The sequence below is a fragment of the Scyliorhinus canicula genome, chromosome 21 (assembly GCF_902713615.1).
Source record: "Scyliorhinus canicula chromosome 21, sScyCan1.1, whole genome shotgun sequence".
NCBI lineage: Eukaryota > Metazoa > Chordata > Chondrichthyes > Carcharhiniformes > Scyliorhinidae > Scyliorhinus > Scyliorhinus canicula.
Window position 1 is genome coordinate 55,443,300 of NC_052166.1, and position 26,496 is coordinate 55,469,795.

The window sequence follows — 26,496 nt, forward strand, 5'->3', positions numbered from 1 at the left end:
ACTGTATTGTATATATTGTGGTAAACCACTGTTACTTTATTATATATATTGTTTGTTGTCTCTGCTGGCTCCGCCTGTGGCTCCTCCCTCAGGCTCTGAATAAAGGTGGCTGACCTCTGGCCCTGCCCCAGCTCGGGATCAGTTGCCAGCAGGTTCTTGTTTAGCTTATTAAAGCCACAGTTTCGTTCCACAACTCGTCTTTGTGTCACCAATTGATGGCACATCATTACTTCCTGTCCGTTTGTTCAACTTATATAATTTCTGCTGCTAATAACATTTTCCATACGGTAAGAAGTCTTACAACACCAGGTTAAAGTCCAACAGGTTTGTTTCAAATCACTAGCTTTCAGAGCACTGCTCCTTCCTCAGGTGAATGAAGAGGTAGGTTCCAGAAACATTTATTTAGACAAAGTTTTGTCTATATGTCTATATTGTTTATATTTGTCTATAGAAACGTTTCTGGAACCTACCTCTTCATTCACCTGAGGAAGGAGCAGTGCTCCGAAAGCTAGTGATTTGAAACAAACTTGTTGGACTTTAACCTGGTGTTGTAAGACTTCTTACTGTGCTCACCCTAGTCCAACGCCGACATCGCCACATCATGTTTATTGTACGAGCAAGCCTCCTTTCCCGACTGAATAGCCCAATTCTTTCCTTTTCACCCTAACTCAAGAGTCTTTCCCCCTAACTCAGAGTCTCAGACTCCTGACATGAGAAACCAGACTGGCGATTCCTCCAGTGCTTCATAGAACCCCTCAGTGTAGAGGGAGGCCATTCGGCCCATCAGGTCTGCACCAGCCCTTGGAAAGAACACTGTTAGAATTTACTCTTCATTTCTTCCCACCACTGCAATGGCACAAGGTACTGTTTGTCAAATATTCAGAAAATCCTTCTTAATTTATGTAAAGAAAAATTGTGAAAATGGAGCAATGAAGGACAAGCATTTTACATGACTGGGGATCTGATCTGATTGATCTGACTTGCATTGAAATGCATACCCGCAACTGACAATCAACCATGTAGAGCATATTTTGTGTAAGAAAGCATAAATTACTAATTTGGTAGGTATAGTGTTTTTAGATATAAAACACTAGTGGAGATCAATCTCTTTTAATGAATTTAGAGTACCCAATTATTTTTTCCAATTGATGGGCAATTTTAGTGTGACCAATTCACCTACCCTGTACATCTTTAGGTTTGTGCGGGTGAGACCCACGCAGACACGAGGAGAATGTGCAAACTCCACACCGACAGTGAGCTGGGGCCGGTATCAAACCTGGGTCCTCAGCACGGTGAGGCAGCAGTGTTAACCACTGCTCCACCGAGCCGCCCAGAGAACAATCTCTTAATTAAATTTTTAGATGTTTGGTTTGATTGTGTAGTGGTTACGGTATTGAGCCCAGGAGCTTCAGAGTTAAAGTCCCATAATGACAAACTGATGTTAAATTCAATATATCTAATGATTTGTGGGCCACCGCCCGTGGCAGCACATGAAAGTTGCCAGATTATGATTAAAAACTCAGAATTTCACCAGCATCCTTCAAGGAAGGGTATCTTGTATATACGTGATCCTAATCCACATGTGATTGGCTTTTAATGCCCTCAAGTGTGCTAACCCACCACCATTTTCATGGTCTCAGAGTAACAGAAAATGAGAATAAATGTGCTCACCACCTTCTTAGGGCGGACAGGATGGGCATTAAATATATCTTTGATAGTGTCACTTGCATCTCCGGAACATTATTTTCTTTTGATTGGGAATTCTATTAAAATTTTTGACGGTTTGGGTAAAGATAGTTTTTTTTTTAATGGTCTTGATCTCGGTGGAGAATCTGAGAAGGAGTGTTCCCACACGGGGAAAAGTCCAAACAGCACCACTACGAGCCCTTAAAAGAGCCCCAAAGTCCGAAAATAGCGGGAGCCACTGAACGTGCGGCTTAGCTCCGCATCATCGCTACCGGAAGTCCGTCCCCGCTTCTTCAATGGCCTTGGTGAGATCATTTCACAGTTCTTCCCTCTGCTGCTAGAATTCAGCTTTAATAAAGGCCCTCAAGTCAGCTTGAGGCCTCTAAGCTGGCCCTTCCCCCACCTGCATGCTTGCAGAGGCTTTTGTCTGCTGCTGCTTCAGACAAATCTTGCACTGTTTCTGAGGGTCTGATAACCAAGAAACATACTATTCCTGTGGGAAAGTACTCCTCGAACATTCACCTACGCCTTTTCATCGAAATTCTAACCCGTGTTGCTTAAAAAAGAGCTCTTTTCTGTAACCGTGGGCAGGAGCTGCCTCTGTGTGATCACTCACTCCATGATGCACACCGGAAGTCCTTAATGGTCTTGATAACAGCATTGAGTTATCTCAGGCCAATTATCATTAATCAGATGCAATATCAAACTGCCTCTGCACTGCCATATCATTTGTTATGACCCCTGCAGAGACCAACAACTTTTTAAATGATAGTTGAATTTCCAGTGTGGATTGCATGACAAGATTTCAAGTTTTAGACTTTTACATGTAATAAAAAAATAAACAAATTAAGACCAACATTGTCTAAACACTATTCAGTAGGCAACCTATACTCTAAGCTCCAGAAAATAACCCCCATTTAACTTTGCAAATTGCCAAAATCCTCCTCCATGTTTGTGTTTTATTCTATCCCTTAAGTGGGTACTTCATTCTCCAGTACCAGCCCAAAGCTATTCTCAGCTCCTGATGGCTTGTTTCCCTTTTCGGCTTCCAGTTGAATAACTTCTAATCTCCAAACTGACTTTCATGGTGACAATTACCCTTTAGATTCTTCCAGTCTTAAACTTGGTCTCTTCATTCTGAGTATGAGCTTCCACCTGCATAATAAACAATAGAGACTGGCTGGCTCGCTCTCAAGAGCAACCCCTGACATTCTTAACACTTCCCTGTGCGACTTGGAGACTAACAGTCTACCCACAGTCATTACAGATGCTTTTGCCATTTTCTACATGTGTGAATATCTTGCACCTTTTACCCAGTAAAACAATAGGGAGGGGGGGGGGGCTTTAACAGCCAGGCCACCTAAGCTTGTCGGGCAGAATTCGGGTCAATAACCCCCTTCATCCCCTCCAAGATGAGCACATTTCAATGGTTCAGGTGATATAGTTCTTGCTGCCACAAATATTGAATTTTTAACATCTAGCCATGTCCTTGCAATAATGCCACTCTCTCAATCCTAAAAGGTTCATGATATCCATGGAGTTGAAGAGAGGAATGAGATGTACTGAATACAAAACTTTTCCTTCACTCTTATTGCGTTTTTATCTCTTAAGGTTTGACAGTTATCTCTCAGCTTTGACTGTTTACCTCTAAGCTTTGACATTTTTGCTACTACTTTCAGAAACAGACACAGCCCAATGGAGGGAATCACCAATTAAAGGGGAGCTCGAGAGGTGACCTTTCCTCTTCAAAGCAACCAAATCAAACAATTCCTACTACAAAAAGAAAATACAAGAGTGCCAAGAAACATCCTTCGTGTGAACGGTTGCCCAGCCTGGCTCCAAAGAGAAGGAAGGTCGAGAGAGATCTAGTGGATAAAGTGGAGAAAAAAGAAGTAGCTCCTGTGAAAACCTCTTCTTTGTTCAGACACAATCCCGAGGTCCCAGAGATATCTAGGTAGGAGCAGAAAAAAATTGGGATTTCTTAAGCTATTTTTGCGCATTTCCCCCACAAAAGATACAGCTCTTCATCTTTGCTATTTTTAAGCTGCCAAGTGGGATAAAGCATACCAGCATAACAAAGCTTCTCCCGAAGCCAACCAGCCAAACCCACTCTTAATCAGCAAATTGATTTTGTTCCAGAAAGTGTGTGGGTGAAATGATTGTAGGAACAAGAATCGAAAAGCAGAATACTACTGATGCTGGCTACCTAAAATGAAAACAGAAAATGCTGGAAACACTCAGTTGGTCAGGCAGCATCTGTAGAGAAAAACACAAGTCAACATTTCAGGCCTGTGATCTGTGATCAGAACTGGGCATGGTTAGAGATTTAATGGGTTTTGAGCAAGGATTGTGTGTGATAAGAGCAGAAGGAACAACTGATGGGATGGAAGAGAGGAGAGATTGAATGATATGAGTGTTAGTCTTCCAGGGCCAACGGGAATGGTGATGGGACAATAAAAGAAACGAGTAAAAGAGAAAATGCTGGAAAATCTCAGCAGGTCTGCAGCATCTGTAGGGAGAGAAAAGAGCTAATGGATCGAGTCCAGGTGACCCAAAGGTCGCCACCTTCTGATGCCTGTTCGGATATACAGAGGGAGAATTCAGAATGTCCAATTCGCCTAACAAGCATGTCTTTCGGGACTTGTGAGAGGAAACCGGAGCATCCGGAGGAAACCCACGCAGACATGGGGAGGACGTGCAAACTCTGCATAGATAGTGACCCAAACGGGAATCAAACCTGGGACCCTGGTGCTGTGAAGCAACAGTGCTAACCAGATTGAAAGATGAACATGTAAATTCCTGTTTCACTTGGGAAGGATGTTTGGGTTTAGGAGACAGGAGATAAAAGGGCAGGTGTAATATCTGGGAAGGGGGTGGGGTGTTAGAAGTAACTGTGGAGTGGACCAGGGTATCATGGAAGTAACTGTCCCTTCGGAATGCTGAAAGAAGAGGGGAAGAGAAGATGTGTGGTTGTGACATCACGTTGAAAGTGGCAGAAATATTAGAAAATTATCTGTCAGTACAGAGGTTGGTAGGGTGGAAGGCAAAGACAGAGCAAACTCCATTGTGGTTTTGGGAGGCAGGGCAAGGGGTGAAAGCAGAAGTGCGGCGAATGTGACTGACATGGTTCGAGGAACCTATCAACCTCAGTGTGTGGTTTGGGGTGGGCAAGGCCTCAGTTGTGGAAAAAGGGGATATCTGAGCACTGTTGTGGAAGGTTGCATCATGAAAACATGTGAAATGGGCAGCATGGTGGCACAGTGGGTTAGCCCTGTTGCCTCACGGCGCCGAGGTCCCAGGTTCGATCCCGGCTCTAGGTCACTGTCCGTGTGGAGTTTGCACATTCTCCCCGTGTTTGCGTGGGTTTCACCCCCACAGCCCAAAAGATGTGCAGGGTAGGTGAATTGGCCACACTAAATTGCCCCTTAATTTAAAAAAATGAATTGGGTACTCTAAATTTATTTTTTAAAAATGAAAACATGTGAAGGAGATGGAGGAATTGGTAGGATGGAGTGAAGTCCTTACAGGGTGTATGTAAGGTGTGAGGACATGTAGTCAAGGTAGCTGTGGGAGTCGCTGGCTTTCTAATAAATACTAGTTGATAACCTAATGCCAGAAATAGAGACATGGAAGTGATGAGAGGGCAGAATCAGAGATGGACCATGTGAAATTGAGAGAAGTATGGAAATTGCAATTATAAGAACAATTGGTTGTGATTCCTGATATGAGTGAATTGTCTGTCTCCCGTCACTGGAACAGCAGATGTTCCTATAGCCAACATGATGAAAGTCCATTGGACAGATACTGGAGAGCTACTGGTACCCATGGGAATATACCCCAATTTGAATAAACACCTTCACAAGAGGAGGCTTTTCACAGTAACTTCATTGCAATGTAAGCCTACTTGTGACAATAAAGATTATTATAAGAACATATATTTTGTTTTTCTTCCTCACTCTGTTAATTCTCTCTGACAGAGAAGATAATCAGCAAATAAAATGGGAATGTGTAATAGTTTCTGTACGTGGTCAATCTGAAAAAATATTTAGTAATTAAAGTATGTTGGATTTGTCATTTAAATCCAAATGAGGGAATTCTTTACTCACGATTATTGTGAAAAAAATGTACCTTTACAAGTTTTTTTCTAATTGTTCTGATTTTTATTCTCAGACAGACCGTTAAAACATTGAAGGAAAAGATTTTTACAACAAACTCTTTTGATGAGCTCAATCTCCATCCACACCTGGTAGGGAGAAGGTTTATCTGCCATTGGCTATTTAACCACCAGACTCAGAAATAATGGGCTAAAGTTGAACTGTTTATTACCTGTGTGGGCACTTAATGATTTGGTACTGGACCAATGCTGACAACAATTTTGAGGTTTGATGTCTTTTTAATTTTAGCGAAAATGGTGGGGAGACAAACGAAAACCTGAATATCAGTCTCATTCCCGAACCAGCCTCCCCGGACAGGCGCCGGAATGTGGCGACTCGGGGCTTTTCACAGTAACTTCATTGAAGCCTACTCGTGACAATAAGCGATTTTCATTTCATTTCATCACAGATCAAATTTGGCATATTTTTATGTGGAAAATAAGTAACTGGGCTCTTAATATAACTGACCTGTGGACTGATTTTAAACTGTTATGTGTATTTCTTTTCTTCTTGCCCAGCAGCATGGGTATCACTAATTTACAAGCACTACTGTGTGAGGAGTCTTCCATTTAGTGATGAGTCATAATTAGTTTGTGTGGTGTTTGAGGACTGAGGGATTGAGGATCATTTTAATTTAGATTCATGGTCAAAAATGCATCACCCTGTTTGATCAGATATTCTTTTTCTGCCTTATTAATCAGGTCTCTACACTCCACAATGTCCTCAAGCTCTCTAACATGACCAGGTAAGGCCCAGAACCCTTAGTTCCTTTGATAACCGTGGTTAAAAGGTATGTTACAGTTTAAAGATTTTACAGCAATGGGGATTCTTATCAATGCTCAATTGATATAACCCACGGACCTTATGTGCCTGTATCAATTGAACCGCATCAACTTTTGGTTTTGCTTCTGGAAGCTCATCTTAAGCAATCCAATGTTTTTTAAAAATCAAAATCTAATGCTAGCCTGAGAATGACAGATTGGTATTTGATAAACTTGTGTGTGGGGATGTAAATTTATACTTCCAGTGCAAGAGACTTTGGTTTCATACAAAAGCTTTATAACTATAACATAAATCTGAAGAAATAATATTTATTGTCCTAGGTTGGTTTTTTAAAAATAATAACCCTTCATAAATTTTTCTTTTCCCTGAAGCATTCAGAAGCAAGCAATTCCCGTGTTGCTTGATGGGCAGGATGCTCTGGTACAATCACAGACTGGCTCAGGTACTTGGGCGTTAATGTTTTGTTTAATTGTTTTACGTATACAAAAGATGGCCACAAATAGCTGAAATAAGAAACAAAGCCAATAAAATTGAGACAAAAGGGGATGCAATGGCGTATTGAAACTGGACTAGCAATCCAGAGACCTAGGATAATGCCCTGGGAACCAGGTTCAAATCCCAACGCGGCAATAAATGGGGAAATTTCAATTCAATAAAAATCTGGAATGAAAAGTCTGATGACCATTGTCGATTGTTATTAAAAACCTATCGGGTTCACGAATGCCTTTTAGAGAAGGAAATCTGCCATCCTTACCTGGTCTGGCCTGACTAGATCCACAGCAATATGGTTGATTTTTAAATACCCTCTGAAATGGCCTAGCAAGCCACTCAGTTCAAGGGCAATAAATGCTGGCCCTGCAGATGACGCCCACATCCCCAGAATGAATATTTCAAATAAAGAAAGATTGTCTCTGAAGAATGAGAGGCTTTCAAAATTCCCTAAAAGAGCTGAGAATTATCCCTTCACTAGCTGTTGCTGTTGGCTCTGATACTGAGATTTTATTCGTATATAGTAATGTTCTTAATGCTTGACAATGAGTGATACATTAACCAAAGAGAAAATGCTGGAGAATCTCAGCAGGTCTGGCAGCATCTGTAGGGAGAGAAAAGAGCTAATGTTTCGAGTCCAGATGACCCTTTGTCAAAGCTTTGACAAAGGGTCATCTGGACTCGAAACATCGGCTCTTTTATTTCCCTACAGATGCTGCCAGACCTGCTGAGATTTTCCAGCATTTTCTCTTTGGTTTCAGATTCCAGCGTTCGCAGTAATTCGCCTTTATCCAATGATACATTACGTTGAATTCATGAGCTTTTTAAACATTTATTATGAAATTACGTCCTTTGTAGTTTGTTTGTCTTGAATACCAGGGTGTATTGTTGTTGAAATAAAAATAACAACAGTGTTGAAAACAGCAAGTATGCTGAATATCATCTGGAGTGCATTTGTTTAAATATAATGCACAACTCTTGAAAGTAACATTGCAGGTTGTCCATATGATCATGGCGTACCACTCATGGTTGATCTCAAATGTGGATGTGCAATTTTACATAAATAAAAACTGGAGAATCTCAAAAAACTACACGAGTAAGAAAAATCTGCATATTAGAGGTATGAAGGCCCCAGCATATATACTACTGACATTGCCATTGAGACTTTTCAATTAGCCGTTTGGTAATATAGAACATAGAGAAATACAGCACAGAACAGGCCCTTCGGCCCACGATGTTGTGCCGAACTTTTGTCCTCGGTTAATCATAGATCATAGAATTTTGGACACTAAGGGCAATTTATCATGGCCAATCCACCCAACCTGCACATCTTTGGACTGTGGGAGGAAACCGCAGCACCCGGAGGAAACCCACGCTCACATGGGGAGGATGTGCAGACTCCACACAGACAGTGACCCAAGCCGAAATCGAACCTGGGACCCTGGAGCTGTGAAGCAATTGTGCTATCCACAATGCTACCGTGCTGCCCTTAAGAACAAATTAATCTACACTCTATTATTCTACCATAATCCATGTACCTATCCAATAGCCGCTTGAAGGTCCCTAACGTTTCCGCTCAACTACTTCCACAGGCAGTGCATTCCATGCCCCCACTACTCTCTGGGTAAAGAACCTACCTCTGACATCCCCCCTATATCTTCCACCATTTACCTTAAATGTATGTCCCCTTGTAATGGATTGTTCCACCCAGGGGAAAAGTCTCTGACTGTCTATTCTATCTATTCCCCTGATCATCTTATAAACCTCTATCAAGTTGCCCCTCATCCTTCTCCGTTCTAATGAGAAAAGGCCTAGCACCCTCAACCTTTCCTCGTAAGACCTACTCTCCATTCCAGGCAACATCCTGGTAAATCTCCTTTGCACCTTTTCCAAAGCTTCCACATCCTTCCTAAAATGAGGTGACCAGAACTGCACACAGTACTCCAAATGTGGCCTTACCAAGGTTTTATACAGCTGCATCATCACCTCACGGCTCTTAAATTCAATCCCTCTGCTAATGAACGCTAGCACACCATAGGCCTTCTTCACAGCTCTATCCACTTGAGAGAACATAGATCCCAAGATCTCTCTGCTCCTCTACATTGCCAAGAACCCTCCCATTAACCCTGGATTCCGCATTCATATTTGTCCTTTCAAAATGGACAACCTCACACTTGTCAGGGTTAAACTCCATCTGCCACTTCTCTGCCCAGCTCTGCATCCTATCTATGTCTCTTTGCAGCCGACAACAGCCCTCCTCACTATCCACAACTCCACAAATCTTCGTATCGTCTGCAAATTTACTGACCCACCCTTCAACTCCCTCATCCAAGTTATTCATGCAAATCACAAACAGCAGAGGACCCAGAACTGATCCCTGCGGTATGCCACTGGTAACTGGGCTCAGGCTGAATATTTGCCATCCACCACCACTCTCTGACTTCTATCGGTTAGCCAGTTCATTATCCAACGGGCCAAATTTCCCACTATCCCATGCCTCCTTACTTTCTGCATAAGCCTACCATGGGGAACCTTATCAAATGCCTTACTAAAATCCATGTACACTACATCCACTGCTTTACCTTCATCCACATGCTTGGTCACCTCAAAGAATTCAATAAGACTTGTAAGGCAAGACCTACCCCTCACAAATCCGTGCTGACTATCTCTAATCAAGCAGTGTCTTTCCATATGCTCAGAAATCCTATCCCTCAGTACCCTTTCCATTACTTTGCCTACCACCGAAGTATGACTAACTGGCCTGTAATTCCCAGGGTTATCCCTATTCCCTTTTTTGAACAGAGGCACAACATTCGCCCCGCTCCAATCCCCTGGTGCCACCCCTGTTGACAGTGAGGACGAAAAGATCATTGCCAACGGCTCTGCAATTTCATTTCTTGCTTCCCATAGAATCCTTGGACATATCCCGTCAGGCCCGGGAGACTTGTCTCTCCTCAAGTTTTTCAAAACGCCCAACACGTCTTCCTTCCTAACAAGTATCTCCTCGAGCTTACCAGTCTGTTTCACACTGTCCTCTCCAACAATATGGCCCCTCTCATTTGTAAATACTGAAGAAAAGTACTCGTTCAAGACCTCTCCTATCTCTTCAGACTCAATACACAATCTCCTGCTACTGTCCTTGATCGGACCCACCCTCGCTCAAGTCATTCTCATGTTTCTCACATATGTGTAAAAGGCCTTGGGGTTTTCCTTGATCCTACCCGCCAAAGATTTTTCATGCCCTCTCTTAGCTCTCCTAATCCCTTTCTTCAGTTCCCTCCTGGCTATCTTGTATCCCTCCAGCACCCTGTCTGAACCTTGTTTCCTCAGCCTTACATAAGTCTCCTTCTTCCTCTTAACAAGACATTCAATCTCTCTTGTCAACCATGGTTCCCTCACTCGACCATCTCTTCCCCGCCTGACAGGGACATACATATCAAAGACACGCAGTACCTGTTCCTTGAACAAGTTCCACATTTCACTTGTATCCTTCCCTGAGAGCCTATGTTCCCAACTTATGCACTTCAATTCTTGTCTGACAGCATTGTATTTACCCTTCCCCCAATTGTAAACCTTGCCCTGTTGCACGCACCTATCCCTCTCCATTACTAAAGTGAAAGTCACAGAATTGTGGTCACTACCTCCAAAATGCTCCCCCACTAACAAATTTATCACTTGCCCTGGTTCATTACCAAGTACCAAATCCAATATGGCTTCCCCTCTGGTCGGGCAATCTACATACTGTGTTAGAAAAGCTTCCTGGACACACTGCACAAACACCACCCCATCCAAACTATTTGATCTAAAGAGTTTCCACTCAATATTTGGGAAGTTGAAGTCACCCATGACTACTACCCTGTGACTTCTGCACCTTTCCAAAATCTGTTTCCCATCTGTTCCTCCACATCTCTGCTGCTATTGGGGGGCCTATAGAAAACTCCCAACAAGGTGACTGCTTTTTTCCTATTTCTGACTTCAACCCATACTACCTCAGTAGGCAGATCCTCCTCGAACTGCCTTTCTGCAGCTGTTATACTATCTCTAATTAACAATGCCACCCCCCCCCCCCCCCACCTTTTTTACCATCTTCCCTAATCTTGTTGAAACATCTATAACCAGAGACCTCCAACAACCATTTCTGCCCCTCTTCTATCCAAGTTTCCGTGATGGCCACTACATCGTAGTCCCAAGTACTGATCCATGCCTTAAGTTCACCCACCTTATTCCCGATGCTTCTTGCGTTGAAGTATACACACTTCAACCCATCTCCTTGCCTGCAAGTACCCTCCTTCGTCAGTGTTAGCTTCCCCACTGCGTCACTACACGTTTTGGCGTCCTGAATATCGGCTTCCTTCGTTGCTGGACTACAAATCCGGTTCCCATTCCCCTGCCAAATTAGTTTGAACCCTCCCGAAGACTACTAGAAAACCTCCCTCCCAGGATATTGGCGCCCCTCTGGTTCAGATGCAACCTGTCCTGCTTGCACAGATCCCACCTTCCCCAGAATGCGCTCCAATTATCCAAATACCTGAAGCCCTCCCTCCTACAGCATTCCTGCAGCCACGTGTTCAACTGCACTCTCTCCCTATTCCTAGCCTCGTAATCACGTGGCACCGGCAACAAACCAGAGATGACAACTCTGTCTGTCCTGGCCTTTAACTTCCAGCCTAACTCCCTAAAATTGTTTATTACCTCCACACCCCTTTTCCTACCTACGTCGTTGGTACCAATGTGCACCACGACTTCTGGCTGCTCACCCCCCCCCCCTTCAGGATCCCAAAGACACGATCTGAGACATCCCTGGCCTGGCACCCGGGAGGTAACATAACTTCCGGGAGTCTCGCTCGCAACCACAGAATCTCCTATCTATTCCCCATACTATTGAATCTCCTATTACTATTGCTTTTCTATTCTCCCCCCTTCCCTTCTGAGCCCCAGAGCCAGACTCTGTGCCAGAGACCTGGCCGCTAGGGCCTTCCCCCGGTAGGTCATCCCCCCCAACAGCACCCAAAACGGTATACTTGTTTTGAAGGGGAACGGCCACGAGGGAGCCCTGCACTGTCTGCCTGTTAGTTTTCTCTCCTCTGACTGTAACCCAGCTACTCTTGTCCAGTACCTTGGGTGTGGCTACCTCCCTGTAACTCTTCTCGATAACCCCCTCTGCCTCCCGGATGATCCGAAGTTCATCCAGCTCCAGTTCCCTAACACAGTCTCTGAGGAGCTGGAGTTGGCTGCACTTCCCGCAGGTATAGTCAGTGGGGACACCGGTGGTATCCCTCACCACCCACATCCTGCAGGAGGAGCATCCAACTGCCCTAGCCTCCTTCCCCTCTTACGTTACAGAATATAACTGCCCTGTAGACCAACTGGACCTCCGCCCTCCGACTCTGCTTCCAGTCAGCTGCACTCTGTAAACTCCTGGCTCCCTTCTCGCTCTTTGCGGAAATGAAATGAAAGGAGCACCTTGCTCCCTCCTCACCTAACTCCCTCAGTCACCAAACTCTCACTGTAGCACTCAAATGCACCCAGTTCAGCACTCCAGTGCAAACAAAGTCTGCACTGTAGCTGGATCCTTTTTATACTGTGAATCTAGCCTCTGAAAACTAGATTATACTCTGAATTTGAGTATTACTGAAGAAAGAGACTGAAAGAAACTGGTGTATTTTCTGTGGCAATGCCTCTACCAATCAGAGTCCACTTGCCAACCAATCGACGCGCTCTTCTCATACAGTATGAATTTGTTGTTTTCACTTGAGTTGGTATTTTGCGAATTGTCCTGCTGAGTGCAAAACGAAAAGCTTCAACAAAAAGTATTTTTATCAGGCAAGGCAAGAATCTTTTCAGTGACCTGTTTACACAGTTCAACAGATTACTATAAACTCTGCTTGGTGCTGAGAGGTACGAGTAAATCATAGAAGATGAACAAAAATGTCAATTCAGCAACTCCGGTATGAGTACCCACCTATGTACCTCTTTATTTTAAAAAAAAGTTGATAAATCTTGCTTTCAAAAGGATAATTGAGCTGCATTAGTTTGTCTAATAAAGTAAATCAATAATTATAAGTTTGGTTAATTAGTGTGTAATAGCAGCTAATTATTGCAATTAATTATTGCAGAGGGGAAACGGATTGTCACTTGTCCAATCTCATTTTGTTGTTTATATGCAGGCAAAACATTAGCATATGGTGTCCCTCTGGTCCAGTCTTTGCAGTCTGTTCAACCGAAAATCCAGGTACGTTGTTACCCGTCTGATGATCAGTAAATATTTGAGTGCTGTTGACAGCCTCTTCCATTTTGTGTAAAATATGTGATAGTGTTCTAATCGGTTATAGAATGTTTCTACTAAAATGCATGGAAAATTAAAGTGTATCTATGAAGAACAAGCAAAATATTATGAATGATGAAAATACTCAGTGGATCAAACAGCGTCTGGAGAATGAAACGGGCAACATTTTCAGCTCTGTGACCATCAGAAGTGGAAAATGTTACAGGTGTGACCGGTTTCAAGAAAATACAGGTGCTGAGAAAAGGGGGACAGAGGAAAGAACAAAAGGAAAGGCACAAGTGATTAAATGACAAAATGGGTGAAAGGGCAAGGCAAAACAGGGTGTTAATGGGACATGTTTTTTTAAAAATCAAGAAGAGCTGTAAACAGAACAATTACTCACAACAGTGTCTGAAAAATGAGAAGCAACGGTTATGATCTGAAATCATTGAGTGCTGAGCCCTGAAGGCTCAGAATGACTAACTGAAAGATAAGGTGATGTCCCTCAAACATCAGCGGAACAGTACAAGAGGTCAAGGCCAGAGAGGGAAATGAGCAGATAATTAAAATGGCAAGCGACCGAAAGTTCAGGATAATGCTTGCAGACTCAATTGAGGTATCCGGCAAAGTGATGGCTTAATCTGTATTGGGTGTCCCTAATGTTGAGGCCCCTCCAACCATTGCTCTGCTCACTGAATGCACGTTAATGAGGCCTGGGTTTCAAATAGCATAAAAGCCTCATGCCAGCTAAATCTGGGGTCACAGCAGCTGCTCTCCAACTTGAAAATTATCACCATTGATTCTGTGAAGACAACGAAATGATCAATTTAAAAACTGTCTGGGTGATCATTTTACTAATACTAGGTGAATCTATCCTGATGGGTTGATCCATATGACACCACCCACCATCTAGTTGCAGCTAAATCCCCAAAACACCGCAGGCAACCATTTTTAAAATGTCCACAGTTTAAAGCTAATTTGAGAAAATAATAAAAATGTCTTTTTTTTTCCCCCAGTGACTGTGGTGATAGACTTTACCTCAATTATTGTCAACTAAAACTTCTTTGCCCTCCTCTTGAGTTATAGGCTGAGATTCAAGGCTATTCTGCCTCAATATCCATTCTCAATCTCTTGTGTTCTGGCTGCTCCCATCCTGACCTAATTTTCATCAATCCAGTCTGGTGCCTTCCTATCTATTTGACCCAAAGTGGTATGTATTGGATTGGTCAGACTATAATGCTTCCAAGTCACGAGCCTGATAACCTCAGTCCAGCCCTGTTCTCCAGTATTCACAACAGAGGAACTCTGAATGAGATTCCTTTGTATACCCACATTAAAATGTTTGGGAAAAAATACATTTCCCCCTAACATTTTTCTCTGTAAAATTACCATATAATTTATTTTGGACTCCGGATGAGCTGAAATCTTGCCTTGTTCGTCCTTCGAGATGGGGATGACCATGTCCATCTTCTGAAATATTTGGTAGGGTTCCAGTAGCTATGTAGGTGACTCCTGAGGCCAAATATCTGTTTCTCAAAGGTTCTGCTACAATGGAACGGAATAGGGCAGGTGATTGTGTTTTGGACAGGTTTCTGGTTTGGATTTCCTATCCTTGTAATTTCTCTGCCTGACATGAGCTTACTCTGAAAGGAGGCCACGCTATTTTTTTGATTTGGTTGCGCCAGTTGTAGCAATACTGGGCAAGTTTCTCCCAGGACTTGAAGTCAATATCAAAGCTCCCAAGTGAAGCCTTCAGAGTGTTCTTGCAGCACTTCCATTGACTGCCATGAGAGAGCTCCCCAGACTTGAGCTCCCTGATTCGCTTTGGTAAGCCAGTGTCAGGCATTCTGGCTACATGACCAGCCTAACTCAGTTGTCACTATCTCAGCTTGGTGTGAATGCTTGGCATGCCAACTCGTGTGAGCATTTGAGTGTCTGATATTTTGTCCTGTGATCTGATCTTCAGAAGCTTCCGAAGCTCAAGTGAAAAGAGCTGAACTAGCATGTGATGATTAATCATATATTGTATCTTGTAACAGTTAATGAGTATTACTGAGCTGGTTGTATGGAAGGAAGGATGGAAGGAAGTTACTGTTAAGTAATGGGTTAAGAGACATTCCAATTAGTTGTCTCATTTATATTAAGTATCCAAAAATTGACACTGACATGTAAAGAGGCTTCAGGTGGCCTTTGTGTCAGGTGATGTGATGATAGCGTTTTGTGCAGAATTTGAAGTGAAATAAAGGTGTTTGTGAAAAGGAACAGAAATTTTGACTCTATACAACAGTAGCTAAACGACTAACAAATGGTAGAGGATGGTTGCTGTGCAAATGTGAAGGGTTGAAAGATACAACTTTTCCAGACCAAACCAAGGAGTGGGTGAGGAAAAAAAAAGAAGATATATGGCTGAACCTAGGATAAAGATGGCCGGATATTACTGCCTCCCCCTTATTTTCTGAAAGGGGATCGCACGACCAATGGAGAAGTGCAGTAGTTATGGGGACTGTAGCTGCCTTGAGAAAGAGAAAACAAGGTATGGCTTTGGCTCTTTCTCTACCGTATGTCAGTAAAATCCAAAGCAAACTGTTTTCTGAGCTGGAATTGGAAGAGTTAGACTCAGAAGAAGGTCTGCAGACTCTATTACATTATATGGAGAAGATTTATAAAAAGGATGACTTGTTAAGTGCGTTTGAAGCATGGTCAGATTTTGATAGGTTCCGGAAAACAGAAGATTTCTCCATGGAAGACGATATAATGGAATTTGGCAGACTATATAAAAGGCTGCAGAAACACAACCTGGAATTTCCACAGTCTGTATTGGCCTTGAAATTACTTGACTGTGCTAGAGTGAGCAACATGGATAAGCTCCTGGTTTTGACAGGAGTTCAGTTTGCGGATAAGGATATCTTATTCGATCAGATGACTGAAGCTTTAAAAAAGTTTCTGGGGAAATATTTGATTCTGATGGCACCGATGACCCAAATAGGTCAGTCTGTAATAAAGCAGAATATCGAAGATACACTACTAACAGGGCAGCACGGTAGCACAAGTGAGTAGCACTGTGGCTTCACAGCGCCAGGGTCCCAGGTTTGATTCCCTGCGGGGTCACTGTCTGTGCGGAGTCTGCACGTTCTCCCCGTGTCTGCGTGGGTTTCCTCCGGGTGCTCTGGTTTCCTCCTACAGTTGAAAGATGTGCAGGCTAGATGGATTGGCCATGCTAAATTGCCCTTAGTGACCATAAAAGGGTGGGAGGGGGTTATTGGGTTATGGGGATAGGGTGGAAGTGAGGTCTTAAGTGGGTCGGGGCAGACTCGATGGGCCGAATGGCCTCCTTCTGCACTGTATGTGTATGGCTACGAACAGGTTCCAAGACTATAGAAGGAGGTCGGGACCTGGAAATTATGAAGACAGAGACCCAGTTAGAACCTACAATAGGAAAATTAACCCCAGAAATGCACGGGATATGATAAATCGATGTTTTCGATGTGACTCTCAACACCATTATGCTTTCAACTGTCCAACACGTTATAATATAGTGTTTGAAGCAACACACACACGGAAGAGTCCGAAGAGGAAAAAGATAGTGACCAGAAAGAAGGCATTGTCCTATTAACAAGCAGTTTTACGCTGGTAATGAGGGTGCTGGTTGCAGAATCCTTCAATTGTGCTGTATTAGACAGTGACTGCACATCTACTGTGTGTGGGAATGACTGGTTAAAATGTTACCTGGAGGCCTTGAATGCTGAAAATCATAGCAAGGTTAAGGAATTTGAAAGTTCCACAAGTTTCAGGTTTGGGATGATAATACTCTGAAGTCGCTGAAAAGAGTGGTGATCCCTTGCAATATCACAGGAGTGAATCATTTCATTAGCACGGATGTTGTATCAAGTGAGATACCTTTGCTTCTGAGCAGACTGTCGATGAAGAAAGCACACATGAAACTGGATATAGAACAGGATAAGACAACAGTTTTTGGAAAGACGGTGGACTTACAATTTAGTCAGTCGGGACACTATTGTATTCCATTACTGACAAATAATATTTCCGGTGCAGTTGTTAAGGATGTGTTAATGGCAGTTGAAAATGGGACTTCAGCTGATAAAAAGATTGTTGTATTAAAACTGCATAAGCAATTTGCGCATCCGTCTCCTTGGAGGCTGAAAAATTTATTAAAGGATGTAAGGGATGAAGACTAATCTAAGCTAATAGAACAGGTTAGTGATTGCTGTGAAGTTTGTAAGAAGTACAGAAGGACACCAGCACGACCGATAGTAACCCTACCTTTGGCCAGGAATTTTGACAACATTGTGGCCATGGACCTTAAGATCTGGGATAAAGCCAATAATATATTTATTTTGCATTTTGTAGATTTAGGAACCAGATTTAGTCAATCAACGATTATACAAAGTAAAGAAAAGAGTAATTCTGGATCAAATCTTGGAAAAATGGAGAGGGACGGGAATGGGCCCACTTGCAAAATTCCTTACGGACAATGGGGGAGAATTTGCTGATGATGAGTTTAGGAATATGTGTGAAAACGTGAATATCACGGTTCTGAATACGGCTTCAGAAAGCCCATTGAGTAATGGTGTTTGTGAAAGACACCATGCGGTAATAGATGACATGCTCTGGAACATTTTGGCAGACAGACCAAACTGCAAGCTAAATTCAGCTTTCGCATGGGCGGTACTTGCAAAGAATTTATTGCAGATCGTTGGGGGCTATAGTCCCTATCAATGGTGTTTGGTAGAAATCCTAAAATTCCATCCATTTTGGATGACCAGCCTCCAGCTTGGGAAGGGACTACAATTAGCTCTGCCTTTGCGGAGCATTTAAATGCATTACTAAGCAGTAGAAAAGCTTTTTTGGAAGCAGAAGTCTCTGAAAGAATTCACAGAGCTTCAAGGCATAATGTACGGCCATCAAATACCGTTTTTCAGCAAGGAGACATAGTATACTATAAGAGAGACAATTTTAATGAATGGAAAGGCCCAGGGAAGATAATAGGCATAGATGGCAAAACAAATATTTTGCAACATGGCAATCAAACTGTTAGGGTACATTCATCAAGGATAATGGGTGCAGACTTCAAATTTAGACAGAGCAGACAGACATGACGAAGAACCAGAGTCATCTGGTACGCACGTGTTACAGAACAATGAGGACCAGTTAACTGATATAGGCAAGAGTTTCTGTAGAGGAACAAAACACTTCTGATGATTTAGAACAGGCCATTTTTCCGAAAGGACAACTGTCAAAAGTTGGTACAAAATTGACATACTTGCCTGAAGGGTCTACTCAATGGCAGGATGCAACTGTTATTAGTAGAACAAGGAAGGCCACTGGAAAGTATAAACATCGGTTGAATGCACAGCATTCAGGGGAGGGAGTCAAGGTAATGGATTGGGAACAGAAAGTTCAAAAATGGAGGGCACAGAAACGCAGTGCCAGTTCAGATAGTACATCGGATAGTGAACCGGTCCGCAGGAATAGGTCTAGAACTATTGAAAGGACACCCCACAGCAGAAGGGAAAGATCAAGCAGTAGCAGTACAGAACGAGATACCAGGCAGGAGAGGGGCGTAGTTTATCAAGGTCTCGGAACATGAGTAAGACTATGAATACTATTAGGAGTAGAAGCCCACATGCACGTGAGATTTTGGTGGCTTCCAATAAAATAGATGAAGAAGTTATCAAAGATGTCAAACGGCAAAATCTGCATCGTTGGAGTAAATTTGGGGAATACACGGAAGTACCAGATAGGGGACAAAGCTCTATCCCACAGACGGAAAAGGTTCTACCTTTTAAGGGGGAGGTGTGGCGCTGCTAGTCAAGGACAGTATTACGGTGGCGGATAGGATGCTAGATGGGGACTCTTCTTCTGAGGTAGTATGGGCTGAGGTTAGAAACAGGAAAGGAGAGGTCACCCTGTTGGGAGTTTTCTATAGGCCACCTAATAGTTCTAGGGATGTAGAGGAAAGGATGGCGAAGATGATTCTGGAAAAGAGCGAAAGTAACAGGGTAGTTGTTATGGGAGACTTTAACTTTCCAAATATTGACTGGAAAAGATATAGTTCGAGTACATTAGATGGGTCATTCTTTGTACAATGTGTGCAGGAGGGTTTCCTGACACAATATGTTGACAGGCCAACATGGTAGCATGGTGGTTAGCATCAATGCTTCACAGCTCCAGGGTCCCAGGTTCGATTCCCGGCTGGGTCACTGTCTGTGCGGAGTCTGCACGTCCTCCCTGTGTGTGCGTGGGTTTCCTCCGGGTGCTCCGGTTTCCTCCCACAGTCCAAAGATGTGCGGGTTAGGTGGATTGGCCATGCTAAATTGCCCGTAGTGTAAGGTTAATGGGGGGATTGTTGGGTTACGGGTATACGGGTTACGTGGGTTTAAGTAGGGTGATCATTGCTCGGCACAACATTGAGGGCTGAAGGGCCTGTTCTGTGCTGTACTGTTCTATGTTCTATGTTCTAAGAGGCGAGGCCACATTGGATTTGGTTTTGGGTAATGAACCAGGCCAGGTGTTAGATCTGGAGGTAGGTGAGCACTTTGGAAACAGTGACCACAATTCGGTGACCTTTACGTTAGTGATGGAAAGGGATAAGCATACCCCGCAGGGCAAGAGTTATAGCTGGGGGAAGGGCAATTATGATGCCATTAGACATGACTTAGGATGTGTTGGTTGGAGAAGTAGGCTGCAAGGGTTGGGCACACTGGATATGTGGAGCTTGTTCAAGGAACAGCTATTGCATGTTCTTGATAAGTACGTACCAGTCAGGCAGGGAGGAAGGGGTCGAGCGAGGGAACCGTGGTTTACCAAATAAGTGGAATCTCTTGTTAAGAGGAAGAAGGACGCCTATGTGAAGATGAGGCGTGAAGTTTCAGTTGGGGCGCTTGATAGTTACAAGGAAGCGAGGAAGGATCTAAAGAGAGAGCTAAGAAGAGCAAGGAGGGTACATGAGAAGTCTTTGGCAGGTATGATCAAGGAAAACCCAAAAGCTTTCTATAGGTATGTCAGGAATAAAAGAATGACTAGGGTAAGAGTAGGGCCAGTCAAGGACAGTGGTGGGAAGTTGTGTGTGGAGGCTGAGGAGATAAGCGAGATACTAAATGAATACTTTTCGTCAGTATTCACTCAAGAAAAAGATAATATTGTGGAGGAGAATGCTGAGACCCAGGCTATTAGAATAGATGGCATTGAGGTGCGTAGGGAAGAAGTGTTGGCAATTCTGGACAAGGTGAAAATAGATAAGTCCCCGGGGCCGGATGGGATTTATCCTAGGATTCTCTGGGAAGCCAGGGAAGAGATTGCTGAGCCTTTGGCTTTGATTTTTAGGTCATCATTGGCTACAGGAATAGTGCCAGAGGACTGGAGGATAGCAAATGTGGTCCCTTTGTTCAAGAAGGGGAGTAGAGATAACCCCGGTAACTATAGGCCGGTGAGCCTAACGTCTGTGGTGGGTAAAGTCTTGGAGAGGATTATAAAAGATACGATTTATAATCATCTAGATAGGAATAATATGATTAGGGACAGTCAGCATGGTTTTGTGAAGGGTAGGTCATGCCTCACAAACCTTATCGAGTTCTTTGAGAAGGTGACTGAACAGGTAGACGAGGGTAGAGCAGTTGATGTGGTGTATATGGATGATAAGGTTCCCCACGGTCGGCTATTGCAGAAAATACGGAGGCTGGGGATTGAGGGTGATTTAGAGATGTGTATCAGAAATTGGCTAGTTGAAAGAAGACAGAGAGTGGTAGTTGATGGGAAATGTTCAGAATGGAGTTCAGTTACGAGTGGCGTACCACAAGGATCTGTTCTGGGGCCGTTGCTGTTTGTCATTTTTATAAATGACCTAGAGGAGGGCGCAGAAGGATGGGTGAGTAAATTTGCAGACGACACTAAAGTCGGTGGAGTTGTAGACAGTGCGGAAGGATGTTGCAGGTTACAGAGGGACATAGATAAGCTGCAGAGCTGGGCTGAGAGGTGGCAAATGGAGTTTAATGTGGAGAAGTGTGAGGTGATTCACTTTGGAAAGAATAACAGAAATGCAGAATATTTGGCTAATGGTAAAATTCTTGGTAGTGTGGATGAGCAGAGGGATCTCGGTGTCCCTGAAAGTTGCCACCCAGGTTGATAGGGTTGTGAAGAAGGCCTATGGTGTGTTGGCCTTTATTGGTAGAGGGATTGAGTTCCGGAGCCATGAGGTCATGTTGCAGTTGTACAAAACTCTAGTACGGCCGCATTTGGAGTATTGCGTACAGTTCTGGTCGCCTCATTATAGGAAGGACGTGGAAGCTTTGGAACGGGTGCAGAGGAGATTTACCATGATGTTGCCTGGTATGGAGGGAAAATCTTATGAGGAAAGGCTGATGGACTTGAGGTTGTTTTCGTTAGAGAGAAGAAGGTTAAGAGGTGACTTAATAGAGGCATACAAAATGATCAGAGGGTTAGATAGGGTGGACAGCGAGAGCCTTCTCCCGCGGATGGAGGTGGCTAGCACGAGGGGACATAGCCTTAAATTGAGGGGTAATAGATATAGGACAGAGGTCAGAGGTGGGTTTTTTACGCAAAGAGTGGTGAGGCCGTGGAATGCCCTACCTGCAACAGTAGTGAACTCGCCAACATTGAGGGCATTTAAAAATTTATTGGATAAGCATATGGATGATAAGGGCATAGTGTAGGTTAGATGGCCTTTAGATTTTTTCCATGTCGGTGCAACATCGAGGGCCGAAGGGCCTGTACTGCGCTGTATCGTTCTATGTTCTATGTTCTACCGGATGGAACTTATAAGGCAAAGGCCAGGCTTGTGGCAAGGGGATTTGAAGAAAACTTAGATGATCAGGATTTAAGAGTAGATTCACCTACGGCGGGAAAGGTTATTTTAAAGATCTTCTTGGCTCTATGAGCCACAAAGGCATGGGAATGCAAATCTATAGATATAAAAGCTGCCTTTTTGCAGGCTCATCAGCTCCAGAGAGATATTTTCTCCGTCCTCCCATTGAGGCAGCTAACACAGTTGAACAAATGTGTATAGGGATTAAATGATGCGTCTCGAGTCTGGTATTTTTCAGTAAGATCAGTTTTGTTAAAGTTAAGCTTTTGCCAGTTGAAAGCAGATCTGGCAATGTTTTACTGGCACTATAAAGGAAATCTTTCTGGCATCTTTATGATGCATGTCGATGATTTTTTGTCGGGTGGGACTAGTGATTTCGAAGCTGTTGTAATCTCTGGTTTGAGGAAAGAATTCAGGGTTGGAAGTCAGGCTTCCGGTGCATTTAAATATATTGGACTGGAAATCGGACAGACTAAGTTAGGGGCAACTTTACGTCAGCAATTGTATTTGGAAAGCATCAGCCCAAAAGCAATTAGTCGTGGCCGGGTTTCACAAAAAGACACAATGGTTTCAAAGAAGGAAAAAGAGCAACTAAGAAGTTTAATTGGACAACTGAATTGGTTAGGTAGACAGACTAGACCGGACATGAGTTTTGATGTCTTAGAGTTGAGTACAAAAATGAATGATCCCAAAGTGGAAGACATAATAAGAGCAAATAAAGCGTTGTTCAAACTAAAAGTGCAGGAATGTGTTTTGAGGTTCCCAGTTTTAGGTGACCGTAGGCACTTGAAACTCATAGTTTACAGTAATGTGTCCTATGCAAATTTGTGTGATGGGGTTTCAAGCACAGGAGATTTTATAATTTTCAAATTTGGGAACAATGGTAAATGTTGTTCTCTTGTGTGGGAAACAGAAAATAAGGAAAGTGGTCAAAAGCACTTTGGCTGCTGAGACATTAAGCCTTGTAGAGGTGGTGGATATTGCCTTTTATATATCTCAGAAATTTGGCATTAGGGGATTTGGGTAATATACCTATTGAATCTCGCATTGACAATAAATCCCTGTGGGAAAATGTGCACTCTACAAAAAGTGTCAATGTAAAAAGGTTAAGGATAGACATCGCACGTTTGAAGCAGATGTTAGACAGAGGGGAAATAGCAAAAATTAAATGGGTCGAAAAATGGAAAGAAAAGAAGGGGAAATTGCATGTGTGTTTTTGAGTTTCTTGTAATTTTGTTTTCACCTATTTATTTATTTTTTCTCCAAGGAAGGGGAGACTGTTAAGTGATGGGTTAAGAAACATTCCAATTAATTGTCTCATTTATGTTAAGTATCCAGTAATTGACACTGATATGTAAAGCGGCTCCAGGTGGCCTTCGTGTCAGGTGATGTGATGATAAGAGTTTTGTGTACAGTCTGTTAAAGTGAAATAAAGGTGTTTGTAAAAAGGAACAGAACTTTTGACTCTACAACAGCAGCTAAACATCTGACAGTTACCTGTCCATTAACTGTATGTACATTCACCACCAAAAAATACTTCTTGTGGGGAAATTATAATACACAATCTTAAATATTCATTTGTTTTTGTTTCATAGCGCAGTGATGGACCATATGCTGTAATCGTCATTCCAACCAGAGAGGTATGCCATTTGCAACAAAAAGTGTTAAAATTATCATATTTAAACTTACCTGAGAATGTAATACTACCAGATGAGATATAACAGGCACTGACTGTATCACAAAGTTGGTTTTACATTAACCAGCAGTAAGCTCAAACTCTTAACCTCAGAACAGCAGCCTAATGCACTAGTGTGAACTGTTTCACCTCTTGCATCTGCTGGAATGAGATTGCCAATTAATGTCAAATACTGGGCATTTTTGAGCTGTGAGCCTGCACCCAACAGGAGCTGACTTCACAGCCAGCAGGAAGAGGAGTTGTTCGTGTCCTGCCGTGTCATCTCATCCCAGAAGGATGATGTGCTAACTCAAGAGTCACAAATGCTATAACTGGGTAATACATGGAAAATTATTTGATACCCATTAAGAGCAAGTATTCACACATTCAAGAAAAGTGGGATGTAATTTGCGTATTCAGAGAAATTAAACATTAATGTTTTCTTTACTCTCCTCGTCAGCTGGCCCTGCAAAGCTTTGATACCATTCAAAAATTGATCAAGGTAAGAGAATTTTACCAGGAATGAGACATAATTTATCCATACTCTCTTCAGATTGACTTTATTGGAAATGTTCTTCAAAAGATGATATAGCATGAACTGGTTCCCTGCTGAGCAAGATCTATCCATCTCTGCCTTAAAAATATTCAAAGATTCTGCTTCCATAATTTTTTCAGGAACAGAGTTCCAAAGATTCATGATTCTCTGATTGAAAACATTTCACCTCATATCTGTTTTAAATGGACGACCCCTTATTTTAAGCGGTGACTCCTTGCTCTAGATTCCCTCACACGAGAAAACATCCTCTCCATAATCCACCCTCTGAAGACCCTTCAGGATAAATTATAAATTATAATTTATCTTTGTTTATTTGCATAATCGGCAATGTCTTTATTGGTGGAATAAGGTTGTTCTCTGTGCTAATGAAAAGCAATATGGGAGCAGTAATTCGTGCAAGCAGTCACAAAGGATGGCACTATCATAATTGTAATAAGTGTTAACATTAAAAGAGATCTATCATTTAACAGTTACTTTATTCTGGTATTTGGTTATTGTCTGATATCAGTGTGACATTCAGAACAATTGCATATCCAAATAGTCGTTTGGTAATTTGGAACCTGAGTGTTGTTGGAAGAAATAAAGTGACATTATACCAAAGCTTTCTCTCCTACACTCATTAGGATAATTCGCAAGAACACCAATGCAAGGGAAGGCAAATTTATACTGTATGAGAAGATAGTGCTGATTGGTTGACAAGTGGATTCTGATTAGGAGAGACATTACCATGGAGAATGCATCAATTGATGATGACTGACAGTTAACTGCCAAGTATGGGATGGCGTTGTGGTATTTTCATAAATTCGGGGACTGGGGTTCAAATCCCACCACAGCAGATGGTGAAATTTGAATTGAAAAAAAAAAGTGAAATTGCAAGTCTAATGATGAAACCATTGTTGATTCTTATAAAATCAACCATCTGGTTGACTAATGTCCTTTAGAACATACAGTGCAGAAGGAGGCCATTCTGCCCATCGGGTCTGCACCGACCCACATTAAGCCCTCACTTCCACCCTATCCCAGTAACCCCTCCTAACCTTTTTGGACACTAAGGGCAATTTAGCATGGCCAATCCACCTAACCTGCACGTCTTTGGACTGTGGGAGGAAACCGGAGCACCCGGAGGAAACCCACGGGGAGAACGTGCAGATCCTCACAGACAGTGACCCAGTAGGGAATCGAACCTGGGACCCTGGCGCTGTGAAGCCTCAGTGCTATCCAATTGTGCGACCATGCTGCCCGGTAGGAAAGGAAATCTGCCGTCCTTGCCTGGTCTAATGACTCCTTGACTTGTAAATTCCCTCAGTTCAGGGCAATTAGGGATGAACAGCAAATGCTGGCCCAGCCAGTGACACCGATATTCCATTAATTATTTAAAAAATGTAATTTTAAAATAGGTCTAAATAGCCAAGGCGATTCCCTGAGGAATGAACCAGCCGTTGATTATTTTATTTAGCTGAAACAGGCATAATGTTCTTTTTTGTCTGCAAAGGACAGAGTCCTGTGTATTAATAAATGTAGCTTCCAGTACACGCAAATGCACTACGTTGCGAGTCCAACTGAAATCTTAAATTGGTTGTCGGCGTAATTCTTAGCACGCTGAGGATTATTTTTTTTTTTTAAATAATTTTTATTGAAATTTTTCGATACAAACATTTACCCCTACTACATTTTAAATTATAACACAACAAATCCCCCCTGGAAAATCCTCCCCCGCGCGCACCCCCCCACCCTCCCTCCCCCTCCCCCCCCCCCCCCCCCCCCCCCGCGCTATCAGTCTAGCAACCAAACCGCTTTTCCCTTTCTGTCGATGGCCTCGGGCAGTCATTGCCCGCGACCCCCCGCTGACGTGCTCCCTTCGTTGCTATCCCCCCCTCCCTCCTCCCCGGGTTGCTGCTGTTTCGGCCTCCGGTTCCTATCTCTGATCCAGAAAGTCAAGGAAGGGCTGCCACCGCCGGAAGAACCCCTGTACCGACCCTCTCAGGGCGAATTTGATTCTTTCCAATTGGATGAAGCTTGCCATGTCGTTTAACCAGGTGTTAACAC

The 26,496-nt window shown here is 43.0% G+C and overlaps 1 protein-coding gene across 1 annotated transcript in view; it reads left to right on the top strand.

Annotated features, from left to right (window-relative positions):
- The window catches only part of ddx31 (DEAD (Asp-Glu-Ala-Asp) box polypeptide 31), a 125,129-nt gene that overhangs the window by 959 nt on the left and 97,674 nt on the right, over window positions 1-26,496 (top strand). The window contains exons 2-8 of the mRNA XM_038782410.1: window positions 3,366-3,640; window positions 5,857-5,932; window positions 6,542-6,585; window positions 6,995-7,065; window positions 13,280-13,344; window positions 23,815-23,859; window positions 24,355-24,396. Coding sequence (XP_038638338.1) covers window positions 3,366-3,640; window positions 5,857-5,932; window positions 6,542-6,585; window positions 6,995-7,065; window positions 13,280-13,344; window positions 23,815-23,859; window positions 24,355-24,396 — 618 coding nt within the window. The remainder of the gene's footprint in view (window positions 1-3,365; window positions 3,641-5,856; window positions 5,933-6,541; window positions 6,586-6,994; window positions 7,066-13,279; window positions 13,345-23,814; window positions 23,860-24,354; window positions 24,397-26,496) is intronic.